General features: G+C 40.6%; 1 protein-coding gene across 1 annotated transcript in view; it reads left to right on the plus strand.

Annotated features, from left to right (window-relative positions):
• The window catches only part of ROS1 (ROS proto-oncogene 1, receptor tyrosine kinase), a 97,433-nt gene extending 90,104 nt beyond the window's left edge, over positions 1-7,329 (plus strand). The window contains 1 exon segment of the mRNA XM_074989117.1: positions 5,614-7,329. Coding sequence (XP_074845218.1) covers positions 5,614-5,903 — 290 coding nt within the window. The 3' untranslated portion in view covers positions 5,904-7,329.
• The last annotated feature ends 11,755 nt before the right edge of the window (positions 7,330-19,084 follow it).

A 19,084-nucleotide genomic window follows, 5' to 3' on the forward strand; every position in this document is an offset into this window, starting at 1 on the left:
CAGCTAAAATGATAGCAGTTGTAACCTCAGTGTGATTCTTCTTAAAAATCACTTGCATATCATACAGGGTTTGACATTCGTAGGCTGAGACACTTTCCTTGTCCAAAACAATTTACAGAAGAGTAATTAAGTAGTGCTCAGTTTAGTTTGGAAGCTGGAATTGAATTTCCACCTCTTGCTTAAATCAGCCCCACATACAGATGCAATACTTGGGTCAAAGTTATTTGGGGATTTACAATGCAGACAGGTAACTGTTTGTTTGAACTGATCTTGGGCACAGAGATCTACAAAAAAATCCAGGAGACTTCCATGACCATTGCACTGACAGGAGAACTTATCCTTGAAGTTGTAGTGAGCTAAATAAAGCATGGCTAGTGCAGGCATGGCAGGGCATGTGAAGTCATGTGTTCCTCTAGATGGTTTCATGTGCACCCCTAGATTTTAATTGCTGAAGCTGGGAGTCTTCACTCTGCCCCCTTCCTTGTGGGTATGACTCACATCTGAGTGCAGCTGTATCTACACAACCTGGCATTTTACAGAGCTACCTTCTGCATTTGCACATGCAAGGTAGGTCTTCATCTCTGCTATTCCCAAACCGGTTCTTTTGTGGATGCAAACATAGAGTTTATACCTGCAAGAGCATTTGCAGACAGGCTTGCCTGTATCTCAGTCTGCTGGATTGGATTTGTAGCAAAGCTGAGTGAGCTGCTCAGCTTGCTGCCATTTAGGCCTGGCAGGGCTTGTTTGTTATTTAGGACATTTTAATAAGTTCACAAATCCTTGCCAGAAACAAAAGAATCATTACAAGGGTTGGTTTTTGTTTAAAGATACATAATACTGGACTATTGTCATCAAATCTATTTAACAGCGTTTTACCATATTAGAGTAAGCCTTATTACACCCCCAAAGTCTTTTTGAGGGATTTATTAATAGAGAGAAATCTTTGGGGACACACTGAATAGACCAGGCATATCGGCCAAATGTTAATGTTTAAAAGCATTGGGGTTGACAGTCAGCCCTTATAATACTCATTCTTGTGAGGACTAATGGAGGTCAAAAGGAGAGTTTCTCCATTTGACCTCCCTCAGTGGAGACAGACTGATAAATAGATCATTGATATATCGATTCCAGCCACACAATTACCGTAGCTGGAATTGCTTATCTGCGGTTGACTTTAAGGCCTGGTGTAGACCTGACCTAAGGATCCGTCACCTGCAGAACACTAGTTTTGATCAGTGCTCTGCTCAGTGCTCACTTCTTGCTCGAACTCATCCACTGCTGGATGTGTCAGACAAATCTCTGGTTGTTCAAAGTACTGGTCTGAGCCTCTGCTACTCTGTCACTTTTAGAAATGGCCCCTCCAGGTCTATGAGGCATAAGGTGCATGGGTGGAGAAGTCTGAAGAAGGCTGCAGTGCTGCTTTCCATGGTATATTATTTTGTGGCTAAAAAAGAGACTTTTGCCTTTAGAGCTGGCAAGCCATCGTCATTCTTAAGTTCTGAATTCACATTTTTGATAAATTAACCTGCACAGAGTATTACTCCTCATCTCCTGAGTCTTTTTCCCCCTGAATTCTCTGTTGGTTGGAGGAATGACCAGATCCATTTAAATGTCTCTGCAGTGCTAAAATCCGGGATTAGCAAGTATAATGAGCAGGTGCCTAAAAATGATTTTCAACTGATGTAGCTTGTTAAAAATCAATCACGCTTGCCTGCTATTCTGCACACCTGCCTGCATTAAAGTAAATCACTTGGACAAACAGAAGTTTTTCTTAAGCAGGTGTGCGGAGAGGCTACATCACCTAAACTTATCTATTGACTTCTGTTCAGGCTTCTGAAATTTTGTTATCCTCTGTCCCACTTAATTCAGTTAATGTCAAAAGCCTAAAGCCAAATGGAGTCAGTGGAAGGACTCCCATTAATTTCAGTGGTCTTTCGTTGCCTTGACAATTCGTGTCTCATTTCAGAAAGAACAAATAATGGGTACTGCTCAATTAGAAAACAACAATTACTCCTTCCCTCAGATTTTGGAAAAAATACAGGAAGTAATAATAATAATAACAAGTCATTATAAAGAAGGAGAAGAAATTGTCTTCTGTGTTACATGTATGTGCAGGGCCTAGTGCAATAGGGCCGTGATCCTTGCTAGGAGTTCTTAAATGATAATTCATTTTAGTCTTACAAACTCACTTTTTTTAGTGTCCTTAGGATGACAGAAGAGCAAAGCTTAGTGAGTCATCCTAAAAATAGATGAGATGATATGCTTGATTTTCCGGGAGACACAGGTGCCTCTACACTGATATGTAAGAGAGTGTGAAGTATTATAACTAATGTATTTTTGTTCTATTAATACTTCTTACTGAAGTACAGTACTTACAGCTCCAGGTAGTCCGCAGGTGTCAGCATAGTATGTTCTCAGTAGGAACGACTCTCTTACACTATGGTACACATCTCAGACCAAGAAATCCAGGATCTGTCACCAAATTCTTACCCTTAATATATCTTGAATAAGGATATGTAACTAAATACTTGTCTGGAATATATTCAACTTTCTGCTGTCCCCAAAGCATCTCTTACTAGGCATGAACAGTTTGGTGTGCATAGTGATGGTGGGTGAGAGAAGTTATCTTGAATAATTATTAAAAGAAAACAGGACAGTAGCATTCAATGGGAAACGGTGATAGTCACCATATAAGCACTGTATGATATCAAGCAGGAGTGTGTTGCATCCTTATTACAAAACCATTAACATCTAGGGATTACATGTTTAGCTGTTGTAAATTAATATAGCTTCTCTGCCTTGCTAGAGCTGCACTGATTTGTACCTGCTTAGGGTCTAAGCCCTAAAACTGTGTTTGAGGAAACAAGTAACATCTCCGGGCTAGCTTTTAAAATGTTCAGTGTGCTCCATCATTACCAATCAATTCTTCCACTGATTGATTTTTTCTTATAATTAGTCACCATTGAAAATAAAGGATATCAGAAGTTTCTTTAAGAACTATACTAAAAGTACACTGAACATATTTTTTAAACTTCTTAACAATTTGCAGCTTTCCACAAAAGATCTCAGAACATTGCACCACACCCCGCAAGGTAGTTAGGGAAAACGGCTAGCGATTGCTTCCCCCACCACTGGGGTGGAATGTAGTAGCTATACAACAAAACGGAATAGCACTACATATCAATTTAGAGCAGGAGGGAACCGAAGAATACTGCAGAAATTTGCCAAAGGAAAATGCAGGGTGAATGAGGAAAGGCCCAGTGTAATTAATTCTGCTGCAGTTTGACCAGGCCATCATGTTTAACAGCACTCCTCTTGGTAAAAGTGCTATGGGAGTCAGCTGGAGACTGCTCCACACCATTGCATATAGCATTCAGACATTGGTTGGAGGTCTCCCATTTGAGTGTTTAACTGGCTCAACCAGGCTTTGCACATGAAATCTGAAGGGATCACAAAGCAAGATGTATGGCTACATCTACTCACATAGGTTTAAGTCATTCACCTAATGCTCGTCATATTGAAATGAACACAAAAATCTGACAAGACCCAGGTATAAACCAGCCCCCACTCAAATGTCCCTCCCTCTATGTTCTCTTGAGAACCTAGCGATTTTTTCTTGCCTTTCAAGGCTCATCCAAACTCAGCTCAGAAACTGATCTGTGGGTTTTCTGGCCCTTTTTTCTCCTTTGGGTGCTCAAAGCCTTTTTTCTAGTTTCCTGAGGCTTTCCCAACCAGTCATGGCTTTTCTGCAGTCGTTCATCTGTATATCCTCTATTGGTCTGCTTTTGCTGTGAAGATCCAGGTTAGCTTTTCTTGCTTTAGTAAGCTGAGCTGTGCAAAAGCTGGCCACTGTACTCAATAAGTTAACATCTTGGCACATATTTGTCAGTTTGGACATTAACGTTGAAAGTGCAAAATTTTCCTTGGTCTCTTCATCTGCAATGTAATACCAAGAGGAGAATAAATAGAGGCAAGTGGAAAGAGTGTACACATTTAACCAGGTGTAAAACGTCAATGTGTAAACACAGCCAGGCATCAGTGCTTTGGTAACTTCTGGCTGTGGGTTATAAAAGTAAGGAATATTGAACAGGGTTGTGTTGTTTCGCTCACTTTGCACACTATATTGAATGCTTCTGCAAAAGTCTTTCTTCTTTTTCATCTCCAAAGCTCAAAGATTAAAAACAAGGTAAAAAGTTAGTTGCATGATGTATTTTCTTTTCTTTAATGGGAGTTACAAAGGCATGTCAGCCAAGGAGAAAATAATATTTAGTATTAATAATATTCTGGGATCCTTCAGGACGGATGGGGAAAGATCTAGTAATGTATCCATATATCTGGTAAAAATATCACAGTGACTTCATGCTCACATTTGTGTAACCATCACCTCATCAGCTCCAGATACTTATACAGGAAACAAATCTGAATGCTCCTCTAGTGTTCTATACTTAGGCTGGTCAGCCGGCATATGTCTGGTCCGTAAATACCCTGTTTTACTTGGAAGTCTTTATTTTAATATTTCTCTCTTAAGAGTTGGTTGAGAATATGCTGTCAGTGTATTGCCAGCAAACCTATTCCGAGGCAGCTTGCCCCTAAGGGTCTCCATTAGATGCTCTATTAAGGGAAGGGGGAAAATCATGCAAAGAAAAGCAATGCTAATGGGTGAAAGCTCAAGGAGGAATGACTTACTAAATATTGCCATGATGACCCTGAACTGACAAAGAGTATATCAAATGATTGTTCTTGGCTATCAGTCATCACAGTGTGTGTGAACGTAGTTTGATCTGTCTCCCAACTTCCCTCTTCCACATAGGGTTCTTAAATTAAACTTCTTTTTCCTGATGATCTTTCCAGTTGACTGTTTTCTGTGGACCCAATTAACTTCTGAGTTCTTCAGAATATTATAGAGAAGGCTGAAAAAATGTTGGTGAATCAACATAAGAAATGAAATATCCTCTGGGTAGGACAGCATAATCCTTGTGGTTCGTAAGTGTAGATGAACCTGGATAACACATGCTTCATTTTGACGTAGATTAACCTGGGGGCTGTGTTCTTCATTCTTCAGCAATGAGATAAAGTAGGGATTTAAAAAAAGTTGTTTTACTAAGACTAAATACACAGAATGACAATGATAACTCAAATATTTTAGTTAATTCATTTATTGTTCAGGTTTTAATGAATGCAATACAAAGTTAGAATAAAAACTGTAAATTAAAGAAGACAGAAATGGACACAATTTATTAGTTTATAAGTCTCTGCCCCTCGACGCATAGTGAAGAATGTATTAATCTGTATATTTTACTTTACCTTTGTAGCTGGTGTGACCATTTTAGAATAGCTGGTTAGAAGCTGGGTCCAAAAAGTTGCAAACATTCTTGCCTTATGCACACAGCCTTTCTTAGCTAGAAAGGCACATCATTTATTTATAATGGTATTTCTGTCCATTTTAGCATCAGTGGTGATGAACGTTTTGGTTCAGGATATAATGCAGGCAAACTGCAACAGAGAATAAATGCGAGCTGTCACGCCTTTTGTGGTTGCTAGATTCACTTTATCCTCTCTTTGCCTTCTACTGTTGCATTTGAATTGGTAACAAAACAGCAGCCTTTCTTTCAGATACAGACAGCGATGCCCCATGTACCGATTCAGAAAGTACTATTTCAGCAGCTTTAATGGAATCCAGAAATGCTGAAGGCTTAAACTATTTGGTACTAGCCACAGAAAGCAGCCAAGATCAAGAAAACAGAGATTCAGTGAGCTGAGGGAAATCTGATTCCTTCGGTCTGTGGAAAGATGAGAAGGTACCACGTGCAGATGAAGAAATAAGCAAAGGAAAATATCCTGCACTTTGCCATATCTTCAGCAATCCTGAAGGTGTGAACTATGCTTCTGATCATGACAAATGATCTGATAGTTTATTTTCAGGTTAACTACCTAGCAAGCATGTGTCTGTAGTCAAAATTAGAGCTGTGCTCTCTGGTTTTATTTGAAAAACTGTACCAACTAAAAACACTGGAAAATATTGCAAAGGAATGAAGTACGTGTAACAGAATAGTAACCCAATGACCTGGGAGTTCTTTGATCAAGAATTACTGGCCGTGTGAGTATTTCATATGAACTAGGTTAATTAGACATGTAATCAGATAAGAAGTGATTTTACTATGTTGTTACTTAACCTCAACTTTTAATTTAAAATGCTCAATTTTTATCGGAAGATAAAATTTTGGCATACATCCACTTGGGCTCCAAAGAGAGCAAGGATGAGCTATTGCATATAGTACAGGGTGGCCAACTGGCTTGTGAGCTGCATGCTGCTCTTTGTCAGTTGAAGTGTGGCTCTTGGAGCCCCCTCATGCTCCTCTGTCTCCGCCTAACCAATGGGAAAGGAGGAGATAAGCGCTTTTGCCCTGTGGTGGAATACTGGGGCTAGAGGATTCTGCCTAGTGGGGAGTGGGAGGCCTAGAAACCTCAGCACTGTGGGAGGCACCTACTAGTGCTCAGGGCTTTAGCCCTGCAGGAGGTGGCTTGGAGCTGCAGAAAGAGCAGGGCTGAAGCCTGTACCCCTACGACCATGCAGAAGTCCCAAGCCCAGGCTGCTGTGCTGGGCTCTTGAACTTCTCAGGTTTATTATATGCATCTCAGAGAGTCAGTAAGTTTGGCTGTCTCTGATTTATTATAAAGCTGGTTCTCACGGGTTTATGGCAATACCATCATCTGAAATTTGACCCACATTTTCAAGCTTTTTCAAAAGCTTAACCAAAAGTCATTTTTATGACTTCATTTTCTTTTTTAGATTTCACTTGGAACAGCAGCCGTTAGAAATTAGCCCACAGCTTGTACATCTCTGGGTGCATCTTATTTTATTTCTCAATTTAAAAGAAAAGTCTTTGGAACCATTAAGCTGTGCAGTGGTTTATCTGTGACCCTATTTTTGTTAACTTTGCCTTCCCTCCTCCTTCTGTTTGTCATCATTATTGTTCTTGGTTCATGAGGTTGTAACATTTTCAGGGCAGGTGCTGTATCTTACAATGTATTAGTACTGTGGGTAATGCCAGAGGGGCTACAGAAGGCCAGGGACAATGCAGGGCTGTGACACAACAGGTTAACAGATCCTGATGCAAAACTTTAGATTAGAAGATGTCCGTACTTCAAAATCAAACCAAACCGTCTGACAAGTTTTCTGATTGGAATGTATTGAATAAAAAGCATGGATAGTCAATTGGGACCGTAATAATAATAAAGTTAGAATTATTAAATGGCATCTCTTGCATTGTGTGTCAATTAGCTATTCCAATACCCTGTTTTCATGTCAATATATTGTAATAAAGAACATAGGAGAGAAATAAAGAAAATATGATATATGGGCAGAGTTGTTTTGAACAAAGAGCCAAATTCTAAGCTAGTGTGTATGTCCATTGAAATCCTGCCCAGAATGTTTGTGAAATGAGTGGAACAAGGAGTAAAAATTCATGCCTTCTCGGGGATTATTACAAAATAAATCCAGAAAAGCTAATTTAAAGTGCCTGTCAAAACGTCTAAAAATGATTCCGGAGAGCTGGTGTTACAGCTAAACTTGAAAGCTGTACCCAGGGGTGCTGACAAAAAATTGTAAAACATGCATCACTTTCCCCACACCCCCCAAGATTATATTCACAGGATAAGAAAAGTGTACACTTACTTCTTTTTAATATGTCATTCTGTACACATGGCTCCCATGTGGATAACTTTGCAACAATGAGTAATAGAGTCCTGACATTAGGATTCTAAAGTGAAGACAACCAGGCCATCCCCAGTCCTGCCAACATATGTGGGTAACTTAATGCCCGGGAATAACTGCCTTTCGTTCAAGAGCATTACTCAAATGCAGCAAGGGCTTGCCTGTGCCAAAGTTCATTGAAACGTGTGGAAAAGATCGTCCTTTGATTTCAGTGAGTGTTGCTTTGGGCCCAAAGTTATTCGCAAAGGTGAAATGTGCAGGATTGTGGCAGTTGGTTTGGAGGAGCTGGGCTTTACCCTGCCAGTGTTATCACTGCACTGGAGGGCTCCTCAGGAGAACTAAGCATGGTGTGGAGATAATCCTGTCACTAAGGATCCCCAGTTCCCCCTGATATGTGCTGTGTGCACTCAGTCACCACACGACATGCTCTGCTGGAATGCTCAGTAGGCAGACGGGGCGAGGCACAGAAGGCCAATCACAGACTCTGCAGGCAGTGTGATCCAGAAAGGAGCAGGTACTCATGGAAGACTTTCCTCACCCACCGTCCAAAATCGAATTCCTCTATGCTTACTGGCTGCAAGTGTAGGGGCCGGCCCTGTAGACAAGAAACAGGCAGGGAGCTACAGGAGCCCAGCAGTCATACTACAAACATCATGGCCTCAGACCCAAGCAACTCTGCAGAAACATGTATGCACATTGGCCAAACCGTGGTGTTTCTGTCCCAGACAGATGGAGAGGTGGCTTCAAAACAGTGCAGAAACGGGGACTGTGCCTGTGCTGCCTCTCTCTGGCATGGGCATTACTGCACAATGAGGCACTGTCTGAAGGTGTATGAGCAGTTTTTGGGTTGCATGCTACTCTGTGGGCTGGTGACCCCAGTCCCACAGGTGTCCACTTGCTTGATGATACCCTCAGACCTTAGCAGCATCAGCATTAATTCCCAAACAAGCCCAGGATGGGGAGTCAAGAAATTATGGACTCTAGTCCTGGCTCTGCCTCAGGCTTGCTGCACTTACTTAAGCAATTCACTTTCATTTTCTTTCCCTTCCTACCCTCTCTGTAAAATGTGAATAATCAAGTGCATCTATTTCATAAAGATTTTATGAGGTTTTATTCCTTAACATTTCTCCAGGGTTTTGAACCTGTGAAGTTACGGAAAAGTAAAGTGTCAGGAGTTTATATAGTGCGCATTTTCAGTACGGTCAAACAAAACGTTCTGAGAAGATGAGAAGAAGGGGTTTCCTTTGATAAAGGTGGAAAGAAAGGTCTGTAATCAATCCAGGGTTCTGTGTATCCTAGCTGCTGAAAATGCCTTCTCCATGCAGTTTTCACCAACATTACAGTTTGCTGTTTTAGTCTAGCTAATGTCTACCAGGACTGAAAATCATGGCTATTTGATGGCTGGTCTATGGCCTATGCAAATTAAATTGGCGGTCCAATCCTGTGTTTGCAGTGTTACTACCCCCATTACAAAGACACTATAGACAGCTGTGGTGACAATCCTCAAAGGGACAGAGAGAATAATTTACTTTCTTAACTTTAGAGCCACATCCCTGGCTTGTTACTTGAATGCTGAGGAAGCTGCCCCTGCTTGTGCTGTACTTGTCCTGAACTGTACCACCTCTAGCTGTGACATGAGAAGATAAAAATGGAGTAGAAACCTTGACCCCACATTTCTTGGGTTTTGAGGCTGGAAATTTCAAAGTAAGTTGAAGCCTGTTAATGAGCTTTTAAGCAAATGATGATATTTTTGAAGGAGAAGAAAATATCCTTCATGGCACATTTGAGACGCTTGTGATGTAAATGAGAGAGGAATTTGAATAGTCATCATGTGCATGTTGTAATGGTGCGAGAACTTCAGTCTCCAAACACAAATCACTGTTTATCTTGACCTCTGTTTAAGGCACTCCAGTGTGCTTGGAATAAAATGCAATATACATAGTTGAAATTACATTATGGGGAAGTACTTACTGAACATATATAGCTCCTACTTTCTTTGACTTTCCCTATCTGGACCATTTTAGACCTTGTTTATGGACTAAGAGCCAGATGGGGCAACTAATTCCCATTCCTTTCTGTTGTAATTACACATTTAGTTTTACAGTTCTGACCTTAACACCTTCATTTTTAATCCAAATCAAAATAATCTTGAAACTAAAGGTTGTGAAAGAGTATCTGTAAGTACAACTATCCTTGAAACAAGATAATAAATGTGTTTTTTTCTATAATCATAGCCTAAAGCCTTCCTGTGCAGCCAAAATGAAGAGCAGCAGCCATTAACTGTAAAAGTTGGAGTTACGTACTCAAATTCCACGTAAATTTAGTTACAATAGTGTCACACCATTCTGTTAGATGGAGACCCTATCCTAATGGCACCCTGATAAAAAAAGCAGATCAAACTTAGTTAACAGCATTTGTCTGGCAAAAAACTCTAATAGCTGAAGTTGTGGAATCCTCATTCTGTGATGATTGTCTTCACTTTCCTATTGGTGAGCTGTATGATCTCTGTCTGGTTTGTAATTGTTTCTGTCCCCTGTACAATTACTTTTACTGGGTGTAAATCAACTAAAGTGGTGGGGTTTGATTGGTTAGGTAATTCTGTTACAGTAGGTTACAATTGGTTAGTAAAAATTATACTAAAATAATTGATCAAGGTATAGCTAAGCAAGCCTCAAGATTCACTACATAATCGAGGGGCTAAGAAAAAAAAGACAGGAAGGAAGGAAAAGAAAGGGAAAAGACCAGCAAGAATAAGAAGGAGGAGAAGTCCCAAGTGAAAAACTTACCTCCAAGACACAGCCTAAGACCAGAGCTGCCAAGACCCCTCTGTATGACCTTGAGGTCAGCAACCAGCGTCCAGAGAGACTGGCTTTGTCTGGCCAAGTGTGGAAGTCTGCCTGTCTTTATCAGGATTGGTGAGCATGACACTGTGTGCTTAACATGAAATAAATAGACAATAAGAATATTACTGTGTAAGGCTTTTTCAGTGGCAAAGATACTGCAGATCTGCAGGAAGTTACAATCGGAGCCCTATGACTTGGGTACAGGCAAGTGTTTGAATTAATGGAGTTGCATCTTGAGCCTTAGGAATTGGGTAAAGGTGCATACACCCCTGAAGTGTGGAAAGGATAAATAAATTTGTGTGGGTAACCTCCTAGGGTTTGATGCCGCAAGGTGCTGAGCACTGTGACCTGATCTATCAGTCAGGACTCCTTATGCTACAAATGTTAAGCACAGAATCATAGAAATGCAGGGTCTGCAGGGACCTTGAGAAGTCATCAAGCATCTTCATGGTACTGCAGCAGGACCAAATAAACCTAAACCATCTCTGAAGGGCTGTGGCCACAGTTGGCCAAAACTTTGAAATGGTCTAATGGCCAAATCGAAGAATACTAATGAGACACTGAAATTAATATGTATAAATGTTAGAAACAGGATGACATAAATGCTATAAAGAGGATGGCAATCAGTTGTTTGCCATGACCACTGAAGGAAGGACAAGAAATAATGGCCTTAAACTGCAGCAAAGGAGATTTAGTTCAGATATTTGAAAAAACTTCCCAACTATAAGGAAGGTTAAACTCTGGAACAGGCTTCTAAGGGAGGTTGTGGAATCCCAGCATTGGAGGTTTTAAAGAACAGGTTGGACAAACACCTTGGCTGTGGCCACACTTGGCCAAAACTTTGAAATGGCCATATCGAAGAATACTAACGAGGTGCTGAAATGAATACTCAGCGCCTCATTAACATGCTGCCAGCCACTACACTTCGAAAGTGCTGATAGGAATAAGGGGATTTTGAAGTCTGCAGGGTCCTTTAGAAAAGGATCCCCGTGTAGCCAATTCATGCGGGAGTGAAACGCAGCACTTTCAAAGTGCTGCGGCTGGCAGCATGCTAATGAGGCGCTGAATATTCATTTCAGTGCCTCATTAGCATTCTTCGATTTGGCCATTAGCATGGCCATTTCATAGTTTTGGCCAAATGTGACCACAGCCAAGGTGTTTGTCCAACCTGTTCTTTAAAACCTCCAATGACTGGGATTCCACGACTTCCCTTAGGAGCCTATTCCAGAGTTTAACCACCCTTATAGTTGGGAAGTAGTAACAGAGAGGATGCCATGCTAGTCTATACACTATCAAAACAAAAAGCAGTCAAGTAGCACTTTAAAGACTAGCAAAATAGTTTATTAGGTGAGCTTTCGTGGGACAGACCAAGAAGTGGGTGTGTCCCACGAAAGCTCACCTAATAAACTATTTTGCTAGTCTTTAAAGTGCTACTTGACTGCTTTTTGTTTTGATAGTTGGGAAGATTTTTCAAATATCTGAACTAAATCTCCTCTGCCGCAGATTAAGGCCATTATTTCTTGTCGTACCTTCAGTGGTCATGGCAAACAATTGATTGCCATCCTCCTTATAACAGCCCTTCACCTATCTCAGTTTCCTCTTCAGCCTTCTGTTCTCAAGACTAAGCATGCTCAGTTTTGTTAAACTTTTCCTCATAGGTCAGATTTTCTAAGCCTTTGATCATTTTTGTTGCTCTTCTCTGTACTCTTTCTAATACATCTACATCTTTCCTAGAGTGTGGCACCTAGAACTGGACACAATCGTCTAGCTGAGGCCTCACTATGCCAAGTAGAACAGGATAGTTACCTCCTGTGTCTTACAATATGCCTGTTAGTATCCCTCAGAATTATATTAGACATTTTGGAGCTGCATCACACTGACTCATTCAGTGTGTAGTCCACTGTAACCTCCAGATGCTTTTCAGAAGTACTACCAGTTAACCAGTTATTGCATCATATAGTTGTACATTGGATTTTTCCTTTATATGGAAAATACTTTGGACTTCACTGAATTTCAACTAGTTGAATTCAGACTGATTCTCCAGTTTTTTCAAGGTCTTTTTGAAATCTAATCTTGTCCTCCAAAGTGCTTGCAAACCCTCTCATTTTGGTGTCTACAGTAAATTGTATAAGCATATTCTATACTTCATAATCCAAGTTATTAATGAAAAACATTCAATAACACCTGACAGAAGACCAACCCTGAGGGACCCCACTAGGTGTACCATTCCAGTTTGACATCAAACCAGTAATAGCTACTCTTTGTGTATGATCTTTCAACCAATCGTGCAATTGCTTTATAGTGAATTCATATAGACTGCATTTTCCTAGATTTGAGACTGTCACGTGTGAGTTTATCACAAACCTTACTAAAATCAAGATATGTCACAACTACTGCTTCCTCCCTATCCACAAGGCCTGTAACCCTGTGAAAGAAGGAAAATGGGTTGCTCTGTATGGTTTGTTCTTGACCAATCCATGTTGACTATTCCTCAGAATCTATTATCCTGTAGGTGCTTGTAAATTGATTGTTTAATGGTTTGGTCCTGTATCTTTCCAGGTGTTAGTTAGGTGGACTGGTTTATAATTCCAGTAAATGGCCTCTGCTGATTTGTTCCCTTTTTAAAGATGAGTGCCATATTATCCCTTCTTCAGTTTCTTGGGACCTTACCTCTTTCCCATGAATTTTCAAATTGTTTCAAGATTGATTCAGCTTTTTCCTTAAGTACCCTACAATGAATTTTATCAAGCCCTGCTGATCTGAGAAGTGACAGAGAGATAGCCGTGTTAGTCTGTATTCTAACAAAACAAAAAAGCCGTCATGTAGCACTTTAAAGACTAACAAAATAATTTATTAGATGATGAGCTTTTGAGGGACAGATCCACTTCTTCAGATCAGAGTACACCTCACTAAGCTAAATATTCTTTAACTTGTTCTTTCCTTGGTTTGGCTTGTGTTCCTTCTCCCTTGTTAACATCAATTGTGTTAAGTATCTGCTTGCCATTAACCTTTTCAGTGAAGACTGAACCAAAATCAGCATTAAACAACTCACCCAGCTCTCTTGATGTCCTCAGTGCCACTAAATATTTCCACTAAATAGAGGCTTGATCTAGTCTTCATTGCTCTTATTTCTAATGTATTTAAAGAACCTCTTCATGATATCTTTTATGTCCCTTGCTAGGTGTAAATCATTTTGTACCTTAGCTTTTCTAATTTTGTCCCTACATGCTTGAGGAATTCTTTTGTTCTAATCTTTAGCAATCCGTTCATTTATCTACTCTTTGTAGGATTACCTTTTGATTCTCAGGTAATTAAAGAATTTCTGATGGAGCCAAATTTGTTTCTTACTAGTTTTCCCATCTTCCCTTATCAGGATAGTTTGCAATTGGGACTTTACTATTGTCTTCTTGAGGAAACTTCCTGCTCTCCTAAACTTCCAGTCCCTTTGATAATCATCCCATGGGACTGTACTTACCTGTTCTCTAAATTTGAACATGTGCTCAAATGTCTTGCTCAGTGAAGGCCTCCATGCAAAGAACCTCACAAGATGAGCTCCTGTTGTTTTTTCAGAGTGCTCTCTTGATCATTAAGCAAATAATTTAGCTAAATAAGAAATATCTCCTGGAATTTCTCATCATTGCACCCAAAAGTAAAGTGTGAAGACTGATTCATAAAGTACCTACTTTGACAATAGGGATTTCTAATAGAAATTATATAAGACCCTCAACAAAAGCATCACTCATAGACACTAATACACTACAAAAGATAGATCTTCAGTTACAGGAAAATTATTTAGATCCATTGAGTTATTCTGATACAGGTGGGACCTTTCTAGTCCGGCACACTCTCATCTGGCAACAGCCATCATCTGGCATGATTTATGGGCCTGATGTCCATTTATGGGTGTGGCAAAGTTTTCCATGCTTCTATAAAATTTGTTTAGGGCCACCAGTCCTGGCTTTTAGCGTTCTGTGCTGTTGTTTAGCTGTAATGTCTTCTAAGAGCCCAGTAAGCAGTGGAAGTGTTGGTAATGCTTCTAGACAATATTGAGCTTACGTGGTCTGGCAAATTCTCTCATTCAGCACTGGTCAGGTCCTGAGGATGCCAGATTAGAGAGGTTCAACCTGTATCCAGCAGTGGAGAATCTGGGCCCAGTCTTTTGAAGATTTGGTGTAAATTCTACAATTGCAGTGCTGCTTTAGGTATTGCTGGCCAAATTCTGCTTTTGAAATCCATAGTAACTCTGTGGATTTACTCCACATTTAAAGCCATGTAAATGGGAGCAGAGTTTGCACTGTGACATCACAGAGTTTGCACTGTGACAACATAAAGCATATGTCTGCCCTCGTCTTGAATGATGTCTCCCTGTGTAGGTCATGAAGTTGTGTGCATATAGCTATATATATACAGCTCGTAGAGCTGGAAGGGACCTTGGGAGATCATTGAGTCCACTCCCCTGCCCCCTTGGCAGGATCAAGCATCATCCCTGACAGTTTGGTTTATTATATTTAAAAAAAAAAATCTCTTTGACCCAGACCCCTAAATGGCCTCCTCAAGGACTGAGCCCATAGGCCTGGGTTTAGCAGACCAATGCTGTAGCCAGCAAGTTATCCCTCCCCACTGAAATGGGACTGGAATGTAAGTAATGTTAACGATTTAGCTGAAAGAAGCTTGCTGTGATCCTACAGTCCAACAGTACACATAGTCTACATGGCTGATAATTTTCACATCACTGACGTTGGAATTTTTTTCACATAAGTCAATACTGGGGCAACATGCCCACACCATGGGAAGTGAGGATCCATACTATTGACTGCAGATCTAGAGCGGTACACAAGTGGCACACAAATGTACAAACCCATCTCACACTAAGATAAAACAGTAGTAGGTTCTAACTAATAAAAGTTACAGATATTCCTTTTGTTATTCTGTTATGAATAATTCCACATCACACTGTTTCATTTGGCAGGTGAATATCCCTGATGCTACCCTATACTATTCTGAGCATTACATGAGACAGATCATGCCCCAACCCACAAAAAAAACTCATTTTGAATTTGTCAAAGTGACCTTAATTGTGCCCTGCAGTAGTAGCTGAGGTTTCTCTGACTGGGAGGAACCTTGATCCAACATGAAGCTGACTCTTCTGTTCTCTGTCCCCACCATGGAAGCCAACTGGATTTGGGAGGGAACAAGAGCAGGGCAATGCATGCCACTCATCCCCTGATGGTGTAACGTACCGGTGGTGTCCAAAGCAGGGACAGAAGTTTCAGGATGTCAACACTGCTCAGGGCTTTTAAAATCCCTAATTTCCAGAGCACCCCAAACTGAGAGCTCAAATTCCTTGCTGCACAATGGAATCATCTCCTTTGAAAACCAGCTTGAAAATGTTCTCAGAGACCCTGAATTATGTTCCTTAAAAGCCACTATGGCAAATAGAAATAGATCGCAAAAGCAAAACATGTCAGAGAATTTCTGGACAGGTAAATGCCCAAGTTAAACATGACCTAATTAATTCACATGCATGCCTGATCTAGCTCATGTTCAAATGAATTTGTAGGCCTGAAGTGACTATTATGATCATCTAATATCATATCTCATATAACACAGGGTGTAGAACTTCCCCCCCAAATAATTCTTGGGCCGTATCTCTTAGAAAAAAAACATCTGATCTTTAAGTTGTTCCAGTGGTTAATTACCCTCACTGTTAAAATGTATTCCTTATTTCTACTCTCAATTTGTCTAATTGCATCTTCCAGCCACTGCCTCATTTTGTACCTTTCTGTTTTAGATGGAAGAGTCCATAATTAAATATTTGTTCCCCATATAGGTACTTATGGACTATGATCATGTCTCCCTTTTCCCATCTCTTTGTTAAACTAAAGATTGAGCTCCTTAAGGCTAGCTTCCAGAAAGGCACCCCATCTTGCTTTGAAGCCCCAAGAGGTGGAAAATTCACCACTAGCCATTGGAACAAACTACCACAGGAAATCTCTGTTACTGTTAGAAATCTCATGTGAAGTAGCATGCCATGTTTCATAACACTCTGTAGAGACATTTCCATGTGATAACTGCCACCAATGCAGGGCTGGAGCTGAGTCATGTTACCTACAGGGCCTAACTCTGTCTAATCAATACACGCTACCCAAGTTAGATTCTTTTCCTAAAAGATAATACTGACACAGGATTACCATATTCTGACCCCCAACTTCACTGAAGTCACATTTTATACACTCTCCTAAGCCACCAGCTGAAGTCAGGAGCTTTATCAATTCAGTATCTCATATGTCTTGCGTCTGGGGAAACCTCCGTGCCTGGATGTGTATGAAGGGATTCTCAGAGCGCCATACCAGGAATCATGTCTTAATGGTGATGTTGTCTTCTGGAATATTTGTTGCCTGCTCCATGTTTCCATTTGTGATCCCCCTGGCAACTGCAGAAGTTGCTTAAGTGGAAAAGTAATATTAGAAAAGTATTTCTAGGCATCTTTAATGTGATAAGTGTTTTGACTTTTTTATAACCGTTAGCATGCTGCCTCATTTTGCCCCCCATTTCATCTGCCTGTCTGTGTGTTCCACGCCTACCCTTCCTAATGCTCCTTTGCACATGCTTTGCTTCTGCCTGCTCTCCTGCTGTCCTCTCTCCCAGCACAAGCTTCTCTAAAACTTGCATTTTCTGCTTCTTGAGATGAGTTGTTTATCTTCTCTCCTGCTTGGCTGTTCCATTCTCTTTTCCCTGGTTTTCTGATTGTGGGAGGTAGCTGCATTTCTACTGGTGATTGTCATTCCTGAGGGAATCTCCTTCTTCCAAGGCAGCTAGGCTGGTTCTTTATTATTTCCAGGTGCATTTAGGCATCCAGGATTGGTTATGATTTTTATGATTTTTATTTATTGTAATGAAGAATTCAACATCTATGGAAACAAGTCACACACACACACACACACACACACACACACACACACACACACACAAACGAGGAGACTGAATGAAGTTTTTGCAGCTCAGGAATGAATGGATGCCCATGAGCAAACACATACACACACACACCCTGCCCCTCACACACAATTGCTTTCATTACCTGCAGCTTCCAATCCAAGGTAGCTGTGTCACCCAGAAGTCAGCCTTTGAGTTAGGGATCGGGGCTCAGATCCTCAGAGATGTTAAGCACGTACCTGCCATTGATTTCAGTAGGTGTTGGGCAAATGAATATGTTTCAGAATCTGGGCCTGGTTATTAATACTCTTGATTACCTCTTCATTTTCACTTGATAAACACACAAACATTGAGGCTCCCATCTATACTACAGTAATCCTTCGAAAGAAGTTCTTCTGGAAGATCTCTTCCAAAAAAATAAACTTCTTTCAAAAGAGCACATATTCATGTAAAAAAAGGGTATCAAAAGATTGATCTGCTCTTGTGATAGTGTCCACACAGCCCCCTGCTCTTTAGAAAGAATGGGTCAGGAATCAAATAATCTGGCACCATGAAGACTGCTCTTTTGAAAAAGGGCCCACAGAGCAACTACACATGTTTTTTCTCCAAAAGAAGCTTTTGAAAGGAGGCTCTTTTCCTGATTCGGGAGTAGAAAAGGGCTTCTGGAAGAAAAACCGCATTCTTTTGATTTCAGATCAAAAGAGCACATTTTGCGTGTAGACACTGCATGTTTTTTCAAAAAGGGGTCAGATTTTCCGAAAGAACTTGCTAGTGTAAATGCAGCCTCAAAAAAGCGGATTGAAAAAGTAAATCCACTCTTTTGATAGAAAGTGTCCCCACAGCCCCTGCTCTTTCAAAAGAATGGGCCAGGAACCAAAAAATCCAGCACCATGAGGACTGCTCTTTTGAAAAAAGGGCCTTTGGGGTGTCTACATACTTTTTTCCAGAAAGAATCTTTCAGAAAAAGGCCCTCTTCCTCATCTGGGAGAGGAAGAGGGCAGCTGGGAAAAGTGCTGCAGCCTTCTGATTAAATATTGAAAGAGTGCATTTTGTGTGTAGATGCTCTATGGGATTTTTCAAAAGACCACTGGCTTTTTTGAATAAAATCAATAGTGTAGGTGTAGCATGAGAGACAGTATTGCTCATGAGACGGACAGATCTGGGATTAGAACTGACTTGTAGCTCAGTGCTCAAAGATTCTCTATATGGGTTTGATCAAGGCACCTCATCACTCTGCTGCAGTCTCCCTGTCTAGAAGGTGTGCTCAATAACACTTACCATTTCCAACCTTAGAAGTATGTTGTGATGGTTAACCAATGTCTGTAAATTGCCTTTTAAATGGAAAGTGCTATAGCATGTGTAGATATTATTATGAAATTATTAAATAATAACATTAAGATGATATAAATCTTAAATAGGGATGCACTAATTTCAATCCATCCAAAATAATGGATGATTCTGCACCAGCCGACTACATAGATCTAACTCTGTTTTCCTCTATTTCCTGTTGACATTTAGGGGGGAGGCAGGGGTGTGTTCTGAGTGATCGGCCAGCTCTCAGCAAACCATCAGCAAGTGCTCGGTTGACTGCTGA

This window comes from Carettochelys insculpta, chromosome 3 (assembly GCF_033958435.1).
Source record: "Carettochelys insculpta isolate YL-2023 chromosome 3, ASM3395843v1, whole genome shotgun sequence".
In the NCBI taxonomy this organism is placed as follows: Eukaryota; Metazoa; Chordata; order Testudines; family Carettochelyidae; genus Carettochelys; species Carettochelys insculpta.